We start from the raw sequence: 22,898 nt of genomic DNA on the forward strand, positions 1-22,898 counted from the left end.
TCTTCGTGTCTTTGTACAAAATTTGAACCTTGTGTGCAATCTGATCACTGCATATTAAGAATGGACTAGATTCTCTCTCCCTTTTCTTCTGACCCCCTCAACTCTCTAATCTTTTTTTTTTTAGATTTACTTATTTATTTATTTATTTGCAGAGAGAGAGATCACAAGTAGGCAGAGAGGCAGGCAGAGAGAGAGGAAGGGAAGCAGGCTCCCTGCTGAGCAGATAGCCCGACGCGGGGCTCCATCCCAGGACTCCAGGACCATGACCCAAGCCGAAGGCAGAGGCTTTAACCCACTGAGCCACCCAGGCGCCCTTCTAATAAATCTTAAAAAAAAAAAAATGGACTACATAAAGCTCCACTCAGAGCAAATGAAATATGGGGACAAACTTGTGAAATTAGACTAAGACGAGATCATCGGCTTGAAAAGATGAAGGTTTAAAATATTTCTAGGGGCGCCTGGGTGGCTCAGTGGGTTAAGGCCTCTGCCTTCGGCTTGGGTCATGATCCCGAGATCCTGGGATCGAGTCCCACATCGGGCTCTCTGCTCAACAGGGAGCCTGCTTTCCCCTCTCTCTCTGCCTGCCTCTCTGAATACTTGTGATCTCTGTCTGTCAAATAAATTTTTTAAAATCTTTAAAAAAAATATTTCTAGAATCTACTAAACTATAAAGACGAGTTTACCATAAATATATTGTCAAGTAATAACATCCGATCAAATTTCAGATACCATGTCTTCCTAAAAGACAAAGTTACCTAGAAGAGTGTTTGAAACACAACAGACATTCAGTAAATATCTCCTGAATTAAACTAAAAGTGTAATAAGCCTCACTTTAGGATGGCTGGTTTAGTATAAATGAAAATCTGTTATAGAGGATTTAAAGAAAACTTATTTTATCTACTAACTTTGTCACATACTTATTTACAACAGCAAAATCCCAGCTGAAAAGTGGTTAAGTTTCCACCCATGTGTTATAGCTTAAGATTTATTAAATAAGTATCTAATTGCAGCAAATACTCACACGAACCAAGAAAAAAAAAAGATTTCCAGATTTTTATTTCTGGAACTGTACACCAGGTATTAAAGTACAACAAATACAAAATAATGCTCAAAAAAATCAGTGTTTATGTACAAATATTAAAATCAACGCAACAATAGCAACTTCCTCTTGAACATCTGTTACTAAAACTTGTTGTGATTGTCACTAATTAATCTCATACTCACAGGGTACTTATTTCAAACTGGGACAATTGGAATCACTGGTCATCTAAGAGGAATTTTAATATCTACCTAACAATAAAACTAATAGTTTCCTCCTTTTAGTGAAAAAATTAAGAACTTTTTAAAAAACATAGTAATGTCAATATTTTTATAAATTATTTCAATTTCCATTTGTAGACAATGTGCTTTGAAACTCTGGGCAAACAATCTCCTTGGTGGTCAGGTTTATTCATTAGTTTACATTCAAAGTTGAAATATTCACTAGAGACTTTGGTTAAATTAAATAGTATCACTATGCTCTATTAGATCTGAAGTTCTCAAATATTTATGACCCTCAATTTTAAAAATTAAAAAGGAAACAATTGCACAATTCTTTGACCTAATTGTACACACTTTAGTATTGTTTAAACAGTATTCTACATCCTTCAAGTAAATTCAGCAGTTGACCATGACAAGAGGAAAACTAAACACTTAAAAAGCTAGCATGGAAAAGATGAAGTACGACTAACAAAAGTAAAGTATTGCTATAATCACAGCACCAGTTACACTTCTAAATGAATCCAGGTCCTCTTCAAATTCCCTGTACATAAAAGATACATCAGCCAACAATGCAACAGCTCACCATGGATTTTTGGTTTGTTCGTAAGAAAATAATGTGGCAAAATGAAAAAAAGAATTTATCACAGTTTGTTATAAGAATTGTGCTTAACACTTGATAATAAAGGCATTATTGTTTCTTCATAAAATCGCAAATCAGTAATTTTCATGCTCTCAAACGCAATTCTTCTAATAAACAGTAACAAATTCTCTGTTAAAATGCTTAACTGGAGGGGGAAAAAAACCAGTAAACCCAGCGTTCAAAAGAAAATTCAATAAATAGCTATTTTACATGGATAAAGTCATAGTGGTACAATTTATGAATGTCACATCAAGCATGCACAAAAATGGTATTATACATGGCGGAAGCAGTCAGAAAATATTGAATTAGATCTAAAAAGATATGAAGAATTTACATATATATATACAAAAATCTTGCAAATTATTGCCTCATTTTAACAAGGAATTAAAAGTAAACGTTACCAGCTAGTTAGCACTCTCTAAGAGGCTAAAATCAGATTGACATTTAAAAATCTATTAAACTAGCTGGAATTTATTTTTCTCTCATATCATTTACTGGATTTTGGTCAAAAATCTTTATTTAAATAACTAAAGTGTCCATTCAACTTGCTGATAATCAAAACTTTAGATAAGAAACACTGTTTCCATCTTATATCAAGATCCCAGCAATGCATAGATAAACTGAATATGTTACTGCATCAGCTACTGAGAATGGGCATGTTCATTTAAGTGCAACTGGTATTATTAGCATTCAGTCATCTTTGTGTAAATTACTTTATACAAACCAGCCACTGTAAACCCAGAGTAAAAATCAAAGTTAAAACAATGGAAGATTATGGCCAGTATCTTACTAAATTATAAAAGGTATACTGATTTTCAACAGAAGAAATAAGGTTCAAAGTTTAGCACAACACCACAGCAATAAGAAGCTGATAACTTGGATAAAAATATCTGAAAGCAACACAGAGCCCAGGCTACCCATTATTTACTGTGTGCATACAGGAATGCTAGACTTTAGATGTATAAATTAGAGACTGATTTTAAGTTATTAATTTAACTACTTTTGTCCACTGTGCTAAACTAAATTTTATAGTAAATATGCTACTGCGTAAACACTTCAAAGCAATCTTCATTAAAATGCTGCAAAGAAAAATAAGAATACACATCATCCAAAACTAAGGATGTCATTGCAGTTCACAGTTTGTATAATAAATACCCTCCCTTTCCATCACTACTAAGGTCACTACAACCTATCTACTCCTCAGCACAACCTTGAAGCGACTTACTCTTACAAATATGAGCAATGCAGCCAAACATTTCAGGTTTTTGCAAAGCAAGACAACTAGTAGAATTTGGAAATTAAGACGGTGCGCAAAAAAAAAAAAAAAAAAAAAAGCAAAATTCTGTCTTAAACTGAACTATAAAAGCAAAGCTTATTACACCCTAATACTGTATTACATACACATTGTTTGAATTCACCTTTTAACTTAGAGATGCATATCTATAGAGCGAAAATGGCCAAAGTTTAGGACAATGGCTTCTCATTCACAATGTCTGCAATAAAAATAAAACAGTCTGAGATGCATCTGAACGTCTATCACTTTTGAAACTTAAAGTGGTAAAGTACCATGCTATTGCAGATAGAAACTCACATTTTTCTCACCAACTGTTCAAGCTAAACAAAAAAGTTTAAATATACTTCAAGGTTCTACTGCATTAAGTGTAAAATCTAGAAGTCCCTCCAAAATATTAACACTTTGAACTGCAGTGCTACAAACAACTTAAGAAGTGTCCCAAAACGTAAACCATTGAGTGGCAACATCCTAGACTTTGTAGACTGTGTCCTGCAATTCAGTTGCCTCAGGATAAACTAATTATCAATGACCAGTAAGATTTTTACAATTATAATCTTGACAATGGTGGACAAAACCCCATCTGAATACCACATCTTTAAATGCCAAATTTTTAGCCAATAAATGAAGGTACACAGAACTCTTCCCACAGTAAAATGACTGATTCTGTGTAAGGTAGCCCTGGTCTAGAATTTTGAAACAGGATCCAAGCAAGCGTCTTCATTATTTGCACGCAGTTCCTCGTGCTGGCTTCCATAAAGATGGACTTGCTGTTTTGTAAACTGAAGTGCTCTAGTTGAATAACATGAGAGAAATTTCCATTTTAAAAAAATCCTTGCATGTTTGTGCAGTTTAAAGAAACCTACCCCTGCTTTTATTTAATTAAGAAAATAAAACCAAAAAATGCTACATTGAGCAGGGATTGGGATCGGTACCTGTAAACATTGTTATTCCACTGCATCCATTATGGCAAAAGGAATTTACACGAAAAGAAGCCACTCCATTCAGTTCAGAACATCTGTGCTGGTTTTGAGCTGGTGGCCTCTGTCTACAGGTTTTAAAACTGGGAGTGAGGGCACTGGGGAACTGAAAAGAATAGAAAAAGAAGGGAGTGGAGAAGAGGTACTGGGGGATGAGGAAGAGATAAGCAGAGCTTAAAGCTGCACCACAGAGTTCAATCTTAGTTCCCAACTCTGCTGATCATAGTTCATTTCCACATTTATGGATTGAAAAATGAAAATACTCTTGATAAATCAAGATATAGTTCTATACATACTGACATCACTGATGTCATACTGAAAAAGGTTCAAACTTCCAGTGAAAGACTAAGCAAACCTGATCCTTTCCTCAAGTTTACTGGTACTGCACACCCACTGTTTCTGGGCCCTTCACTCCTGTCACTCAGAGTGAAGGGCGGCATGCTGATGCAGAGCATGGGCACTGATGAAACCATTGGTCTCACTGGCAGACAGACTGCCAAAGTCAGCCACGGAGACGGCCATTTTGGCACTGGTGATGTGATGTGTGTGATTTTCAAAGTCCACACCCAAATTATTTACAGAAACCTCATTCATAAAGGATTCAGGAACAGCAATGCCCATTTTCAATCTCTTTGCTGGTCTTTCTGACTCTTCACTGCACATGTTCATGGGGTTTAGCTCCGAGTGATAAAATCCAGTCTCAAATAAATTAAAACAATCACTTTCCCCATTGCTCGGCAGGGTGAGTAACTCCTCCGTTACGACAGGCACATGATTGACTTGTCCACGGGGTGTGTTGCCCAGTGGAGGAAAGCTATCATCCAAACAATTCACATCCGTGGGGTTGCAGACCGTTGCCACACTGTTGGTCAGGGCTTAAAAAAAAATGGAAAATGGTTTAAGTAAGTGGTCCCATGTCCTGAAACGAGGATGACCCAATTTTGCGCTAAGCTAACGAACACAAAAAGATGCCATTTTACCTGTCAAGTCACTGGCAGTGAAAGAGTTGAGAATGTTCAGTTGTTGATCAGGAGGCGGCTCAGGTCGATTAGAAGTTAAGGCTGAAGAATTTACTGTCGAACCTAGAGCTTCTGTTTCATCTACCAAACGATCCATATAGTCCCTGAAAAACATAACCCAGTAACTTCAAGACTGCCTATCACAGTTAAAAACAGAAGTCTCTAAAATCAACCGCATAGTACTTACGTAACTCCAGGGTGATGGTTATATCGCTTCTTTCCAAATCTTGTCTGTTGAGCGAAGTAATCATAACGTTCAGATTTCTTCCACATATAGTAGAATGCTACACATTCAGCAACTGTTCTAGTTCTCACCTAACAAAAAAAAGTTAAAATTTTTAAATAGAAACCAATAGACCCAACCCATTTTTCAGTAACATCTTTTTTATTTAAAGAGTTTATTTATTTATTTGACAGACAAAGAGAGCACGCAGCTGCACAAGCAGGGGGAGAACAGAGGTAGCTGGAGAAGAAGAGAGCAGAGAGCCATTGAGCAGAGAGCCCAACTTGGGCTTGATTCCAGGACCCTGGGATCATGACCCGAGTCACCCAGACGCCCCACCATGCTGTGGATTTTTTGTGTTTATTTTTTTTACAACACTATAACTTCAATCTATGGGTCTTATTTTCTATCCTCCCTATTATAAATTCTGAACATTTTACTAGTAAAATGTTGTTACATTTAAACTATTTAATAATAAGGATACCTTCAAAAGCTCAAAGTTTGTTATTTAAATCAGAATGTATTCATTTATAAAATAAATGTGTATCCAGGAATGATCTTACATGTTTCCTTAAAATCTTAAAACAATGGCAACCTTTACTTTTTCCGCACTGAACTCTCACTATGATTCTGACTGAAGCCAACAGTCCTTCCTAACCCTGAGGGGCCATGAGTGATATTCACTGGCATCCATTAAATTCCAAAATAATATGCAGCTGTACTTTTCTAGGTAGAAGAGCTGCAGCATCATCATATATCAAAGGGTTCCATAATGCAAAAGAGACACAGAACCCTTAGGAAAGGGAGTAGCACTCAACTGCATCTGCGATTTAAGATGATCTGCTAGCTAACGGCAGGGTGTTTTCCTTCAACATGGGTTTGGTTCATAGCTCCAACAGAGTTTGGTAAAAACAACAACAACAATAAAAAAAAAACTGAGCCTTGCCAACTTGGCCCCACATCCAGACTGGGGCTGGTCAAACTATATACAGCTACAGGTATGAGTTCAGGCATACAGACAAAATTCTGTATCCTTATCTAATAAGCACTTTCTCTATTACCTAATCAGCATCAAATGAAGAAGTTTCAGAGTCTCTATCCTGATTAGTGAGCATGATATAATAAGTTTATAACATAAGGAACAAGCTTTTTAAGCGAAGAAATAAAGTACATATTTCAATAAACATCATTCACTTTAAGTTTCTGTGGTGAACATAGGCTTTCTGGGGACAGAGACCTTTCCTGTCTTACTCACTGATGTATCTCTAGCAATTAAAATGCCTGGTAAATGGCAGAACTTAATTATTTATGGAATGAATGGACAGATTTCACTAGTCATTGAAAAACTTGTGTTTTATTTTGACTTAAACAACCAAGACTTCTTGAAAAAAAATTTTAAGATTTTATTTATTTATTTGACAGAGATCACAAGTAGGCAGAGAGACAGGCAGTGAGAGAGGAGGAAGCAGGCTCCCTGCTGAGCAGAGAGGCCGAGGCAGGGCTCAATTCCAGGACCCTGGGATCATGACCTGAGCCAAAGGCAGCTACTTAACCCACTGAGCCACCTAGGCACCCCCTTGAAAAACGTTTTATCTACTCAGTAAATTAAGTACTTCATCTCATCTTAAAGAAAACATTAGGTTTTCATACATACAAAAAGGCTCTCAACTATTCAACATCTTACTAGAAGGTCTAGCAAATGCAGTAAGACAAGAAAAAAATAAAAGGTATATGAGCTGAGAAGGAAGAAATAAAACTGTCTCTGTTCACAGATGACATAACTGTTCACATAGAAAATTCCAAAGAATCAGCAAAACACTCATGGAACTAATAAATGATTGTAGCTAGGATGCAGAATACAAGGTTAAGATCCAAAAATCAACTGCTTGCCAATATACCAACAATAAACAACCAATATGTGAAATTTAAAAATACAATAGCATTTACATTAGCACCCCAAAAATGAAATAGCTTAGGTATACATCTAACAAACTGCATGCAAGATATTATGTGAGTAAAACTATAAAACCATGATTAAAGAAATCAGAGATCTAATTAAATGGAAAGATATTCCACATCCATGGGTAGGAAGACTCATGATTGTTAAGATGTCAGTTCTTCCCAACTTGACCTATAGATTCTGGACAATCCCAACCAAACCCCAGTAAGTTACGGAGTAAATACTGACAAACTAACTCTAAAGTTTATGTGGAAAGGCAAAAACAAAAACCAAAACAACAAAAAAAAACAAACGAGAGTGGCCAACACAATATTGAAAGAGAAAAACAAAGTTGGGGAATGACACTACCCAACTTCAAGACTTACTACTATAAAGTTACAGTAATCAAGACAGTGTGCTACCGGGGGGGGGGGGGGGGTGGATACAAATTAACACAAGAGAATGGAGAGCCCAGAAATAGACCCAAAGAAATACAGTCAACTAACTTTAACAAAGAGTAAGGCAATGCAATGAAGGATAGTCTTCTAAGCAAACGGTGTTAGAACAACTGGACATCCACATGTAAAAACAAAACAAAACAACATGAAAGAAAGAAAGAAAGAAAAGATAAGAAAGAAACTAGACACAGATCTTAACAATTTTCACAAAAATAAACTAAAAATGGAATACAGACATAAATGTGAAACACTAAACTATAAAGCTCCTAGAAGATAACATAAAAGCTAGATGACCTTCGGGATAACAATGAGTTTTTAGATGTAATACTAAAAGCATGATCTGTAAAAGAAAATCTGATTAGTTGAAATTCACTAAAATTAAAACCTTCTATTTGCAAAAGACACTGTTAGGAGAATGAAGAAGACAGCCATATACAGGGAAAAAATAATTGCAAAACACATATATGATAAAGGACTATTATCCAGGGGCACCTGGGTGGCTCAGTGGGTTAAAGCCTCTGCCGTCGGCTCAGGTCATGATCTCAGGGTCCTGGGATCGAGCCCCACATCGGGCTCTCTGCTTGGCAGAAGCCTGCTTCCCCCTCTCTCTGCCTGCCTCTCTGCCTACTTGTGATCCTCTGTGTGTCAAATAAATAAATAAAATCTTAAAAAAAAAAAAAAAAAAGGACTATTATCCAAAATATCCAAAAAGAGCACTTAAAACTTTACAATAAGGCAACAAACCACTCAATTAAAAAATGGGCTAAAGGACTTAATAGACACCTCACAAAGAAGAGACACAGATGGCAAATAAGCAAATGAGAAGATACTCCACATCTTATGTCATCAAAGAAATGCAAATGAAAACAAGACACATTACACACCCATTATAATGGCCAATATCTAAAACCCTGACAACATCAAATGCTGGAAGGATGTGGAGCAAGAGGAACTCTCAGTGCTGGTGGGAATACAAAATGGTAAAGCCACTTTAGCAGACATTTTAAAGATTTTCTATGTTTCTAACCAAACATAATCTTACCATGGAATCCAGCAATCCCACTCACTAGCATTTAGCTAAAGCAGCTGAAAACTTAAGTAACATGCAAAAACCTTCACACCAGATGTTTATAGCAGCATATAACTATCAAAACTTGAATGGGACCATGATGCGCCTCAAGGTGAATGGATAAACTGGTATATCCATACAATGGAATAAAAAGAAATGTGATAAGAAGAAATGCACTATCAAGTCATGACAAGACATGAAGAAACCCTTAAATGCATATTACTAAGTCAAAGAAGCCAATCTGAAAAGGCTACATACTATATGATTCCAACCATATGACACTCTGAAATGGTATAGTATAGAGAGAGTAAAAAGCCAGATGCTGGGGTAGGAGTGGAGGAAGGAAGAGAGGAATAGATTGGAATTGGTTGTAGTACAAGGGATTTTAGGACAGTGAAACCATTCTGTATGATACATAATGGTGGATATCAATATATATGTAATGGAACAAGTCATTACATACCTATCAGAACCATATAACACAAAAAGTAAACCAGTATATAAACCATGGACTTCAGTTAATAATAATATACCAATATTGGTTCATTAATTGTAACAAATGTATCACACTAATGTAAGATATTAATAATAGTGGAAGCTGTGTTTGTGGGGATAAAGGGACATATGGGAATCCTGTATACTTTCTGATCAATTTTTCTACAAACCAAAAACTGCTCTAAAAAATAAAGTCTATTATAATGAAAAGAAAAAAGGAATAAAATATTGACCTACCCACCCACTTCAAATCTTATGTTCCTTTAGGATGTAGAGCGATAATAACAAATAAACCATACTTTAATGAAACTTAATTATTCCAGACTACTGGGATATACACATGCACACACACTTTTTAAAAAAATGACTTTAGGGGCGCCTGGGTGGCTCAGTGGGTTAAGCCGCTGCCTTCGGCTCGGGTCATGATCCCAGAATCCTGGGATCGAGTCCCGCATCGGGCTCGCTGCTCGGCGGGAAGCCTGCTTCCCTTCCTCTCTCTCTGCTTGCCTCTGCCTACTTGTGATCTCTCTCTGTCAAATAAATAAATAAAATCTTTAAAAAAAAAAAAAAAATTAAAAAATGACTTTATTTTTTAGAGCAGTTTTAGGTTCACAGCTGACATGAGCAGAAAGTACAGAGTTACCATAACCATCTTCTACTCCCAAACACACAGAGCTTCCTCCACTATCAATTTCCCACCACAGTGGTACATGTTACAATTAATGACTCTACACCAGCACATCTTTATTACCCGAAGTCCATCATTTACATTAGGGTTCACTCAGGTACTAAACATTATATAGTTACTGACAAATATATGGTGACATATATCCACCATTAGAGTATCATACAAAATAGTTCCACTACCCTAAAAATCCTCTGTACTGTGTCTATTCATCACTCCCTCTATGATAAATCTTGTAACCACTGATTTACTGTCTCCCCAGTTTTGCCTTTTCCAGAATGTCATATAGTTGAAATCATACTGTAATAGAGCCTTTACAGATTGGCTTCTTTGACTTAATAATATGCATTTAAAGGTTCCCCCAAGGTTTTTTTGGTGTCTTGATAGCTCATTCCTTTTAGAATTGAATAATATGCCATTGTCTGGATGTGTCACAATGTATTTATCCATCCACCTCAAAGGACATCTTACTTGTCTCCAAGTTCTGACCATTATGATTAAATGTGCTATTAACATTTTGTGTGGATATAAGTTTTCAACTCTTCTGTGTAAATACTAATGAGTGTAACTGCTGGATCATATGGTAAGAGTATGGTTAGCTTTGTAAGAAACCGCCAAACTGTTTTTTTGGTTTTTTTTTAAAGATTTTATTTATTTATTTGAGAGAGAGACAGTGAGAGAGAGCATGAGCGAGGAGAAGGTCAGAGGGAGAAGCAGACTCCCCATGGAGCTGGGAGCCCGATGCGGGACTCGATCCCGGAACCCCGGGATCATGACCTGAGCTGAAGACAGTCGTCCAACCAACTGAGCCACCCAGGCGTCCCCAAACTGTCTTTTTGAAAGGGGCCATACTATTTTGCATTCCCATCAGCAATGAATGAGAATTCCTGTTGCTCCACATCCTTGCCAGCATTTGATGTTATTAAAATATTTATAGTTGGTTTTCGTTAACCAATGTTTCTTCTTTCAGCAACTACAATTCTGGCTGCTAAAGAGAAACATTTTTGAGGCCACAAACTTCTGAAGAGCTTAGAAAGAAATCAAAGTCAAGGCAAACAGAAGAAGAGTAAGACTATGTAGAAAATATAGTCAATCCATTCTCCTTGAGTAGAGTGTAACAACTATGTATGTCAAAAGATAGGTGAGCCCTCTATAAGCCACCCTGCATGAAAGCCAATCCCAGTCATGTGTAGAGCAACATAAGAAATGCTAACGGCAGGAAAGCATTAACAAACTCTTCCATTTTTTTTCCTACCCAAGTGACTTAAAACTTACATGCTTTTATTCATTGTCTATACTAACCGATCTATACTAATTTGCCTAACTTACCTTATTCTTCTGTATAAGATGAAAATCTTTTCCAAAAAGCATGAGTGCATGTTCAAAGCTCCGGCATTCTTCTTCCGTCCATGCGGTCATTCCTTCTAAAGGGATTTAGAGAGAAACTTTATTGGCTTCAGAGCTCTTTTACATGAATTGCTAGTTTACACTTTGGGTATGTTTCCCCTATAAAAGGCCATTAACTAACTATCCCTCTCTCTCTCTCACATGTACACATACACACAGTTCTGTATGCAGAAGATATCAGTTAGGATTACCAAAAGTATGCACAATACAAATCTTATTTAAAAATCAACAATGCCAAAATATAAACAATGGGTTCTTTTTCTCTACATGGGAAGATAAGAATATAATGTTTTTCGGGGCGCCTGGGTGGCTCAGTGGGTTAAGCCGCTGCCTTCGGCTCAGGTCATGATCCCAGGTCCTGGGTTCGAGCCCCACGTCGGGCTTTCTGCTCAGCGGGGAGCCTGCTTCCTCCTCTCTCTCTGCCTGCCTCTCTGCCTACTTGTGATTTCTCTCTGTCAAATAAATAAATAAAATCTTAAAAAAAAAAAAAAAAAGAATATAATGTTTTTCTATCATTTATGCTTTTTCTTTAATTTTTTTAAACAATGAGCATGTATTTTTTCAAATTAAAAAAAGTTATCTCCTTTATGGGGAAAAAAAGCGCCTTATTTTGGCTATTATATCAAAACGATAGTGCTTTTAATTAAAGGCCATAAGTAACCAATACATATTTATTTAAAGTCAGTTTGCAGAGTGCTACACTCTGGAAACCCAATGGGAATATGAAACAGCCCATACTCTCAAAAGACTAAATCCCATACAACTGCTCAGAAGATGCTAATATGAGTGACCTCAAATCTGTTTGGGGCAGAGGAAACTTGAAGTTCTTCACTTGAAGACACTGGGGACCAGGTCCTTCCTAAGAGTAGTCCACCATAAAGATAAACATAGTTTGAACTAAAGAAAAAAACCAGTATTTAGTTTTTGAGATTAGGAAAGCTTAAAAATAATTTTCTCAAAAAAGCAACTTCTACAAGAAAACATTTCTAGACTATCTCAACCTACAAGTTTAAATGTACTGTTTTCAGCTTTTCTGTTCTTCCTAATCATTTATATATTACTTAGTATTATTTCACTCTATATCTACTTAATGAAAGCTACGGTGCATGCAATTATTTATAATGTGACAAAACTACTGAAATTAAAGGTAACCATTTTCCCTGACACACACAAAACAAAGCCTAAGTACTGTAAAAATTTTATTACGTGATTACTAAAAATACCTTCTTTGTAATAAATTCTATGGAATATATTATAATACATTTTTTTATCTTTAATCTCCTTTTCATTTCCTGTTTGGTTTAAAAAAAAAGAAAAAACAACTTTTCTTTTCAATGAAATCATAAAATCATTCTTTTTAATTACTTTGGATATACTGTCATCTCTGGGGTCTGCTTTGTTCTGTAACTATTTCTTCAAGAAAGTGGAGGTGACAGGGGGGTAACTAATTTGTATTTGAACAATCTCTCGTACGTCTAAAAATAGAGGGCAAGAAAAGGAAAAAATTATTGGCTATGAAGGAGAACAGAGATCTTACAAAAGTGTTATAGGACTGCTCCATCCTTTACAATACTTCGCTTATTCTAATCCCCAAATGAGCATCCCCTATCACTTCCCTCTCTTGATCCCAAGCGTTCCTTACCTTGAGATGCCTTTCCATTGCAGCAGTACCTTTCAATTGCTTCCTTTATATTATGGTTACACTTGAGAAGTTCATATAATGCCTACAAGAGAAAGAAAAAAAAAAAACCTATCCAATAAAAACTACCAGAAATTCACACTTAAGAGCATTAAAACAAATAGACACAAAAAAAGGGGTCAGGGGGAGACTAGTAAGAGTCCTAACAAATACTGCCTGAAATGCTATCTAAATGTAAGACATTTAGGGGTATGTTTGCCCAAACATTTAGTCTACTTAACTATCCTGGTAATGGACTCTCGTATCCCAGGAGTTCGTTCATTTTCACTCTACTCCTCAGAAGTCACCTGCCAGTATCATTTATTATTTATTTTTTTTAATTGCCAGGCCATCTGAGCTGGGCAATTTCCCTATGTTAGATGATTCTTTTCTAGTTCGGAAAAATTAGAATTATGGTCTTATTTCTTGACATCACCTACTCCCTGCCTTTTAGAGCATTAATAAGAGGGAAGAGCAGCAGACCTAGAAGAGAAGAGAAGGATGGGTACTTGAGTGACTGGGGTTTATAATGGTCTCATGGTCTACTATGAAGGGTGTCATTTTTCTTAAAATTAGAATTTCTTCTCATTAAATCTGTTTGGAATTACAAATATACAAAATAGCATCAGAGAGAACTTAAATGAAAGTTGAATAATAATCCACCTTCCCAAATAATTTCCAAGAAAGGCAAAGAGGGCTCAATATTAGTAAATCTATTAATACATCAATAGGTTAATAATCAGAAAATAATCATTAAAAAACAATCCAGCTGCTAAAAAAGCATCTGATAAATCAGTATCCATTTCAAATTTTATAAAAGACAAAAACCATTATAAGTAGATGGTTACTACCTTAGTATAATAAAGACAGCCTCTATCAAACCAAGCACTGGTTATTATTCTTAATGTAAAAACCTTAGATATATGAATTTCCATCAAAAGAAGGCCTCAAATCACTATCACTACCAAAAGTCTCTAAGAGGAGCGTTATGGCTAATGCAGTTAGCAGTTATGGCTAAGACAGTTAACAGGAAAAAGAGATATAATAAATGGTTAAGGAAGGAACCAATATATAATTCAATTATGACTTTAAGACTAGAAAGCCTGGGGGCGCCTGGGTGGCTCAGTGGGTTAAGACGCTGCCTTCGGCTCAGGTCATGATCCCAGGTCCTGGGTTCGAGCCCCACATCGGGCTTTCTGCTCAGCAGGGAGCCTGCTTCCTCCTCTCTCTCTGCCTGCCTCTCTGCTTACTTGTGATTTCTCTCTGTCAAATAAATAAATAAAATCTTTAAAAAAAAAAAAAAAAAAAGACTAGAAAGCCTGATAAAAACTGAAAATTAGTTTTACTTGAGAAAAAATACATTCTGAAAAAACTGATTATTTCTCTGTATTTACAATATATAATTATAATAGCGTTCCTATTAACAAAAGTATTAAATGCACATAAATATTTAAGATATTGTCAAATTAAGTTAATTAGATCTATAGGATACCCAAACACAAACATTTGAGTGATTAAAAAAAGGTAAAATTAATGGAGAGTCAGACCATGTTCTTGAACTGGAAGGTTTAGTGTTTTAAAGGTATTAATTCTTCCAAAATTAAATTATAGTTTAATAGACTATCAATACAAAAACCCAGGGGGGTTTCTTTTTGACAGCTGCAAAGCTACTCTGAAATTTAGCTACAACAACTTCTGTATGTTACTTGGAAATTCAAGTCTGAGTCCAACTATCTCTGGATATTCATTTCAGTTAGGATTATTGAGGCTAAAGATACAGAGTGAAATGTATACAAGAGGGGCAAAATGATGTCAGACGGCAATACCAGGGGCATTAAAAAAAAAAAAAAAAAAAAAGACCCTTACTAGGCAATACTCCCAGTCCCATCCCACATACAATCAAGAGTATCCTGCAACTATAGGTACACAGGGCCTAACAAATGCTCCTAAAGCATATTTATACAATCTTAATAGGTAATACTTTTCAACATTTCCTGAACAGAATTCAAGAATAATCCAAAAAATACCTTTATTATAAAATCTAAGGTCCAATCATAGAGAATGTTTAAATAAGTTATATTATAGCTATAGGATGGAAGAATATACAGTCATCAGGAAGAGATAATAAAGAATTCTCAATGGCAAGTAAAGTAAGTGATTCAAATTAAGATATGCACATATACACAGAAGAAAGGACCAGAAGAGAAAATGTGAAACAGTACGGAGCGGTTATCACTAGGTCGTGGGACTTTTTCTTAACCAGCGTTTTCCAAGTTTTAAAAATCTATAGCAAAAAGAGATATCCAGTTCACATGTAAGAAATACTTGAATCATATATAAGAAAGTCAAGAAGGTGGAGTAGTCGGTCAAGCATCTGACTCCTGATTTCAGCTCAGGTCATGATCTTAGGCTTGTAAGATTGAGCCCCACATCCGCTCCAGGCTGGGAGAGAAGCCTGCTTAAAATTCTCTGACCTCCACCCCTGTCCCCCTTCTTTAAAAAAAAAAAAAAGAAAGAAAGAAAAAGAAAAGAAAATCAAGAAGAGATTAATTAGCTGCTGTTTCAACAGAAGTGGAAGTATACCTGTTCATTGTCCCTTGTGTGCGTTCCTGCAGATATCCTATCCATTATTTTTTCATTTCCAGTTCTTAATGAGGTCTCAACAAGGTATTCCTTAACTTTGCTCTCCAAAACCACACCAGGACGCCAAAGTAACTGGTCTTCATTTTCATACACTAACAAAGAACATTCCATTAACACATTAAAAATGGTGAACATACTCCTAGATGTGTACTAATTGTCCTTCCTCTTCTTTGATAGGTTACACACTACACACAACTAACTTTGAGGACAGCAGCAATTTGATTGTCTCACAAGGTGACTCTTTAAAGGTATAAAATATAACTTTGGTAAAGGTATAAAAAAGGTATAAAAAATTTTTTTTTAACTTTATTGAGGGCTGAGTGTTTCAATGCCTAGAGCAAGTAGCTTTCTCGCTGATAGGATTCACTACCCAATCAGAAGGCATTCTATGCCTAGTGAAATCTAATGTAAAACTCAGAAGGGTGTTTTATATTCTCCTAATGAGGGGGGAAAAATAACCTGTATAAATTCTGTAATAGCCTCACTAGTTTTTCTTGAACTCTATGCCTCTATGATGTGAATACAGGTTAAAAACTGCAAACAAATAAAACAAACAAAAATAAATAAAAACCAAAATATCTGCCAAAAATGAAATACCTAAGAAAGGTAGCTTTTTACTTTACTAATTTCCTCCCAAAGAGTGAATTTTACTTAAAGGAGAATACACATCAATCAAAAATGGAAAAGAATGATTACAACTAAGAGAACTAAACTTTCCAAAATCTCTTAAAGAGATTGATCTATTAATAACCAGAATGTCACTAAAACAAGGTGTATATTCTATTAATGCACATACTGTTACCATACTTAAAGCTTCTACTTCACACAATAAAGTAACACAGATGGCACAAATATTTATCCCATTGCTTCAAGTGCAATGCACTTTTCAAGTGTATGGTAAGTACTAAATATAGCTAATAAAATTATTTACTGAGAGCTCACTATGTACCATGGACCAGGATAAGTGCTTTATATTCAGAACTATGTGAGGCAGGCATTATCGTTCCCGGTGAGCAGGAAAGTTAAAAACAAAATATGCCTATGAAACAGTAAGACTGACTTTTGATGTACATTCCTTTCCTCTGTCGAAACTGAAATAGGTAAAGCAGTTTGGGTTTATTCCCTCCAAGGATAGAGAAGGTATACCTTCCCTTCTGAATGTGTACAACTGAGATGTTACATTTAATCTAAGAACTGACAGTGGCTGAGCATGTTCTTGACTTCAAGGGTGTGTGTCATTTGGGTGGGGGAATGGAGAGGGTGGGCCATCTCAAGATCAACTACTGTTTTTGCTTCCCTGAGACAACAGCATTTTGAGAGCAATTTAGAAAAACGTTGTTGCTGAAGCTGCCAATGCTAACAAACTTAGGGGAGCCCGTCTTCCCTTCCTTTAAACGGAAGATGACCTAACAGAGCAAAAGGAAAAAGAAAAACTCAGGAAGAGTTATGTCGCTGTGCTGCTCTGGCCCCATGATGTCACAGGGACAAACTGACTCCTTAAGGAAAGTCAAATGTGCACGGTCAAATCTCCAGGCTTCCCAAGTTCAGCTAGGGAAATGTACCTGTATTTTTATTTTCCGCCATATTTTCAGAACCAACTATAACTGGGATCTACCAAAAATGTGAAGAAAAACCAATTACACTTAAGTAGGGGTGTACAAAAAAAGAAACAGGAATTGTGTTCTATCACCTTCTCTTTCAGGGCTCGTACAGGAGAATTTCTTCTAGAGTCTTTATCCATCAAGAGTTTTCTTTGCAAGACCATTTTATATCTAATGTGCTCATTATCTCAGGTTATAAGATTCTACCCACCTCTACTAGAGTGGGATGTAAGTCAAACAGATGCACCTGCAGAGGCATTCCATGACTTTACCTGGTGCCTTAGCATACCCACAGGGCTAAGAAGCACTGTATAGAGACAGAAATGGTTCTCTGAGTCTGTTAATTTTGATATATTATTCCTGAGTCAGGCCTAAACTTTCACTGATTCCAAATCTATCTTTACATTGCCAAGGCTGAGGGCACCTCGGTTGCTCAGTTGGTTAAGCATCTGCCTTTGGCTCTGGTCATGATCCTGGGATTGAGCCCCACAATGGCCTCCTGTCTAGGTGGGGAGTCTGCTTCTCCCTCTCCCTCTGCAGTTCCCCCTGCTTGCACATTTTCTCTTTCTCTAATAAATAAATAAAATCTTCCCAAAAAATTGATGTATACTCCCTAGGTTGATATATAATCAAATAAACAAACATATTTAGGGATAGCTTGGCCTACCAAATAGTATCAAAATCAAAACCAAAAATCTTACCTTTCTCATCACCATCATACTCTCCAAGATAAGGGGGAATCTCTGCCTGATACTGTAAACCAATCATTATTTCCTATAAGAAAATTCAGAAGTAAAAACAACTTATAAAAATACACTGAAAAACCAGTTCCAACTCATTAATGAGTTACTACAAGTTGAAAGAACTTTCATCTCGCAACAGCAAAATTATCTTAAGTTACTTCAGAAATGTTTTTAAAAGCTACTTTAATCCAAACTATCCACTAAGTTATTATGATGGTAACTCAACTTACTTTCCTCAAATCTTCAGGTGAGTTACCACTGTCTGTTTCAACATCTTCAACTTCTGATTCCTTATCTCCATCACATGTAGTATTTGCTAAAAAGAAAAAAAAAAAAATTAAATTTTAAAAAGGATTTTACTGCCTGTTTTTGCAGCACATGTCCCTGGCACATGGTATTTTATAAAAAATCTGTTGAATGAATGAGATCAGCACAAATATACCCAACTTATTGTACTATTTACATTTTAACACTAGTCAAAACAAGACACTGAAAATACTAAGAAAGTGTATAGTATCCTTAAGATTTTTTTGGTCTACTGTCAAATAGTTTCCAAAGGCAAAGAAAAACCACTATGTTCACCTTTAAAAAAAAAAGAAAGCACTAGAATTCTTTTATGCTAACCCAGAATGGGACACAGACAAAGAGGTGCATATTAAGTCCATCAAAACTGCTTTTGTACACATACACCTGTACATGTATTTGCATTTATTTGTTAAGTGAATAGTTCTTCTATGATCAAAATACCTTAAAAAAAAATAAGCAAGACTGTAGGTAAGAAATTTTTTCACTTCAAAGATGTTTTAAATATTACTGATATACATTAAGGGGTAAGACCAAGAACTAAAAAGAAGAAAAAAGAATTAAATAAATCACTAAAAAGATAAAAAATACTTATTGAGCATCTGATGGTTTTCAAAGCCAGGAGAGTAAAGGGCCTTTTAAAACAAGTCCAAAAAATGTCCATAAAATTTCATGGTTGAAGAACTAAGATCGGTTACCATAGCAACAGATGAATCTTGGGAAAGAAAATAGACAGCTTTGCAAAACTAACCAAATGTTTTAGGTTTTAAAACATGTTAGCTCAACTCTACCCCAATAAAAAGTTACACTTGTATTTAGATTGTAATAGAATTATATTTCCATTAAGTAAAACACTTAAGAATATTTTGACGAACTCTTTTGTTGTTTTGTTTTATGTCTGACAAACTAGTGAATGCCATAAAACATACTTGAGCCAGAGCATCGGTGTTACTATTAATCAACTATTACAACTGAGTTTCTTACATCGTAAAGGCCTAGGGAAGAAATCAGAAGTTTCATGGGAAGTCACAGATGGTGTCAGGTCATCTGCAGAAGACTGAGTTTCCTCATCATCACCTGACAATAGGTCTTTTGCTATTTCCTCCTATAAGAATAAGAATGCAGTGCTGGAGTTAGAAATTACTACATCTCATAAAAAAATTTTTTTCATCTAAAAAAAGAAATTATACTTCATCAACTTCGTATTATTTATAAATATATTATGTATTATGATACAATTAAAAACTTGTTGAAAGCCCCTTAGTTTTGAGAAAAGTAAATCTGAAATGCTCCTATAATTTACTTCATGTATATAAATACTTAATAACACTTGGTATTTAACTACATATAATATTTATTAACTAGGGGCGCCTGGGTGGCTCAGTGGGTTAAGCCGCTGCCTTTGGCTCAGGTCATGATCTCAGGGTCCTGGGATCGAGTCCCGCATCGGGCTCTCTGCTCAGCAGGGAGCCTGCTTCCCTCTCTCTCTCTCTCTCTGCCTGCCTCTCCGTCTACTTGTGATCTCTCTCTGTCAAATAAATAAAATCTTTAAAAAAAAAAATTTATTAACTATATCATTATAGACTTAAACAATCTGCCTAACTCACGGAGGAGCAGAAAGCTTATCCGAACCTGCAGGCTAATTTTTAGTGAATTTACAACAAAAATAATCTTTTTTTTCTTAAGATGTTATTTATTTATTTGATAGAGACACAACGAGAGAGGGAACACAAGTAGGGGGAGTGGGGAGGGAGAAGCAGGCTTCCTGCAAAGCAGGAAGCCTGGTGCAGGGCTCGATCCCAGGACCCCAGGATCATGACCTGAGCCAAAGGCAGACACTTAATGACTGAGCCACCCAGGCACCCCAAAAATCATCTTATTTCTATGTGAGTAAAAATTAAACTCACTTTCTACCAATATAAATAAATAAAACCAAAAAATTCTCCAAACTCTTATTCTCTAATAATTAAAAAAAAATCTAACCAATGAAAAACTCTGACTAGTGATATAATTTTAAAAGAAACAGATTTGAATTAACTTTTATCTAAGGATATAGTCATCTGTGTTCTGGTACATAGTAGGCACTCAATATTTCCTGGGTGACTACAGTCATTAAGGTGTGGTACATTAATACCACATTTGACTGAAAAAGGGGAACAACAAAACTCACAGGAAGAGGTTCCAAGATGTGGATTCCTCTCCCTGTCTGAGATCTGAAAGGCAAGGAAAGCTTTCCAGAGACCATAGAAAGTTAACAGAGACCGTGGCTGTATGAACTTTCCTCAGGAGGGACTATGCCTTCCCTGAAACCAACAATGTTACAGATATATCAACAAGACCTTGGCTGCTGTGGCTGCTGCCACTCACAGAGCCCAAGAAAACAGAACTTCTCTCCAACCATGCCACATCTAAGCCAGCTTGGTTTGAAGGCTTCTGGGGGATTTATTAATCAATGGATTCAAGAGTTCAGAAGATCAAAAACAGGGCAAAATCTAAGTTTAGATATAATACGTCAACATAGATATAATACGTCAACAAAGGTAAACTTTATGGGAGAACACTCAAACATACAAAGTATTAAGAAGCCACTAACACTTTTAAAGCAGTGTAATCAAAGCCAAACAATATTTAAATTGGTCACCATAATGATAAAGAGCAATGGGTCAATAAGAAATTTACATTTCAGAAATATAAAATGCTTTCAATTAAAAGGAAACTAATAAAAACACCCAATGGTAATGGATCTGGAATTTTTCTTCTTTTTTTTAAATTTTATCTTTTTTTTTTCAGTGTTCCAAAACTTCATTGTTTATGCACCACACCCAGTGCTCTATGCAATACGTGCCCTCCATAATACCCACCACCAGGCTCACCCACCCCCCACCATCCCTAAGACCCTCAGTTTGTTTCTCAGAGTCCACAGTCTCTCATAGTTTGTCTCCCCCTCCAATTTCCCCCAACTCACTAAATGCCTGTACTCACTTTGTCTAGTGTCATGTCTGGTAGTTCATCAGCAAGTTCACTTGGGGAGCTATTTGCACTGGAATTTGCCACTGCTGGAATTGTAGGTTCGTAGCCATAGAATGCCAGTAAATCTTCTAGAGGCATGTTTCCTTCCTATTCAAGCCAGGACACAAACATAAGCTCAGTAGATGTCACAATACAGAAGCACAGATAAACTATGATGCCATTAATGTTCATAAAACACATTTTCAAAAAAACAGCAGTATCATATCAAAGCCAAATTTTAGTTGTTCTTTTTGTACTATTGCTAGAAAACAGGCTCAAACACTTAGAGTATTATTAATATATTAACAAAAAACCCAATGATTAGTTTCTTCATTTTTATTTCCAGCAGCACTTTACTCTTTAAAAAATTCCTCAAATATTTGCTTTAGTGATCTTTTTTTTAAAGCATTCACATTAGTATAAAGATTTACCTTGAAAGAAGTCACAATTAATCAATCAATAACTTCATATAATATTCAGCTTGTTTCCTTGGACTTAACAATTGACCACTTGGTTTATTCTTCATGTTAATTAGATGATAGCTGAAGGGCAACCACTGCTAAGCAATCACTAATACTAATAATACTTATATATTACTATTCAAAATTATCCTTTTATATTACTAACACTTTATCTGTACTCTGTACAACTGTTTCAAGTTTCTCTCTTATAAACACCTAATGAAGTTAGTATCATTACCACCATGTTAGAGGTGACAAAACGGAGGCTTAGTTCTGGGTTCAAATCCCAGTGCCAGTTCACTTACTTGCAGCAATGCTTTGATAAAAGTACATACTTTGGCTGCAATGCTTCCTGTGTTATGAATACCTATGCTATGCCACATTTTGGTACACTTTTCCCCCCAAGTAATCCATCTGAAAATAGTGGTGTATCACCTTTTCAAAAATATCTTAATTCAAATACTAAAGTGTATACAACTATTTATAATTATTCAAATACATAAATACAAAAAAATATATCTATAGATTAATCTGCTCAACAGTTTAAGAGATGTTTATGCTCATCTATTAAGAAATTCATTAAGCTTGCCTATAGGTTTAGTTTTCCCTTTAAGGCAAAATGCCAAAGTCATGAAGCAAAAGCATGAAAATGCTAAAGCTGGGTATGTAAAACATGTCCTCAGCTGATCACAAAGTGAGTTGAAATGAGCCACTTGTGATTTCTAGAAACATACTGCCTGCCAGGCTCGGGAGGTGCCCAAGAATCTGACTTTCACTTTTACAGGTCTAGAACTTGTATTTTTCACTGTGCCTGATTCAAACAGATTCATGCTAAATGAACTTAGAATAAGGTTTATAACAGAATTTGACTTTGTAAATTTGCAGTAGGAGACCTATGCCTTTCCAGTGACATACCAATCATGTCACTCGTGAAATCCTTTCAGCTTGGGATTGAAAAAGCTGTTTTAGTAGCATGGAGTCAGCAGAAATGGAG

At 35.9% G+C, this 22,898-nt stretch overlaps 1 protein-coding gene across 4 annotated transcripts in view; it reads right to left on the reverse strand.

The window, feature by feature from the left end:
• Positions 1 to 1,039: 1,039 nt before the first annotated feature.
• MIER3 (MIER family member 3) overlaps positions 1,040 to 22,898 on the reverse strand; it is a 54,473-nt gene continuing 32,614 nt past the window's right edge. For 3 of the 4 annotated variants that reach the window (XM_047731761.1, XM_047731763.1, XM_047731764.1), the window contains exons 4-13: positions 21,417 to 21,551; positions 19,419 to 19,539; positions 18,362 to 18,447; positions 18,090 to 18,162; positions 15,728 to 15,879; positions 13,109 to 13,190; positions 11,389 to 11,483; positions 5,378 to 5,505; positions 5,152 to 5,294; positions 1,040 to 5,046 (exon numbers count right to left, since the gene is read on the reverse strand). In XM_047731761.1, the coding sequence (XP_047587717.1) occupies positions 4,589 to 5,046; positions 5,152 to 5,294; positions 5,378 to 5,505; positions 11,389 to 11,483; positions 13,109 to 13,190; positions 15,728 to 15,879; positions 18,090 to 18,162; positions 18,362 to 18,447; positions 19,419 to 19,539; positions 21,417 to 21,551 (1,473 nt within the window). In that variant the 3' untranslated portion in view covers positions 1,040 to 4,588. The remainder of the gene's footprint in view (positions 5,047 to 5,151; positions 5,295 to 5,377; positions 5,506 to 11,388; positions 11,484 to 13,108; positions 13,191 to 15,727; positions 15,880 to 18,089; positions 18,163 to 18,361; positions 18,448 to 19,418; positions 19,540 to 21,416; positions 21,552 to 22,898) is intronic. The other variant, XM_047731762.1, reaches the window with a different exon arrangement.

This window comes from Lutra lutra, chromosome 5 (genome assembly GCF_902655055.1).
Source record: "Lutra lutra chromosome 5, mLutLut1.2, whole genome shotgun sequence".
In the NCBI taxonomy this organism is placed as follows: Eukaryota; Metazoa; Chordata; class Mammalia; order Carnivora; family Mustelidae; genus Lutra; species Lutra lutra.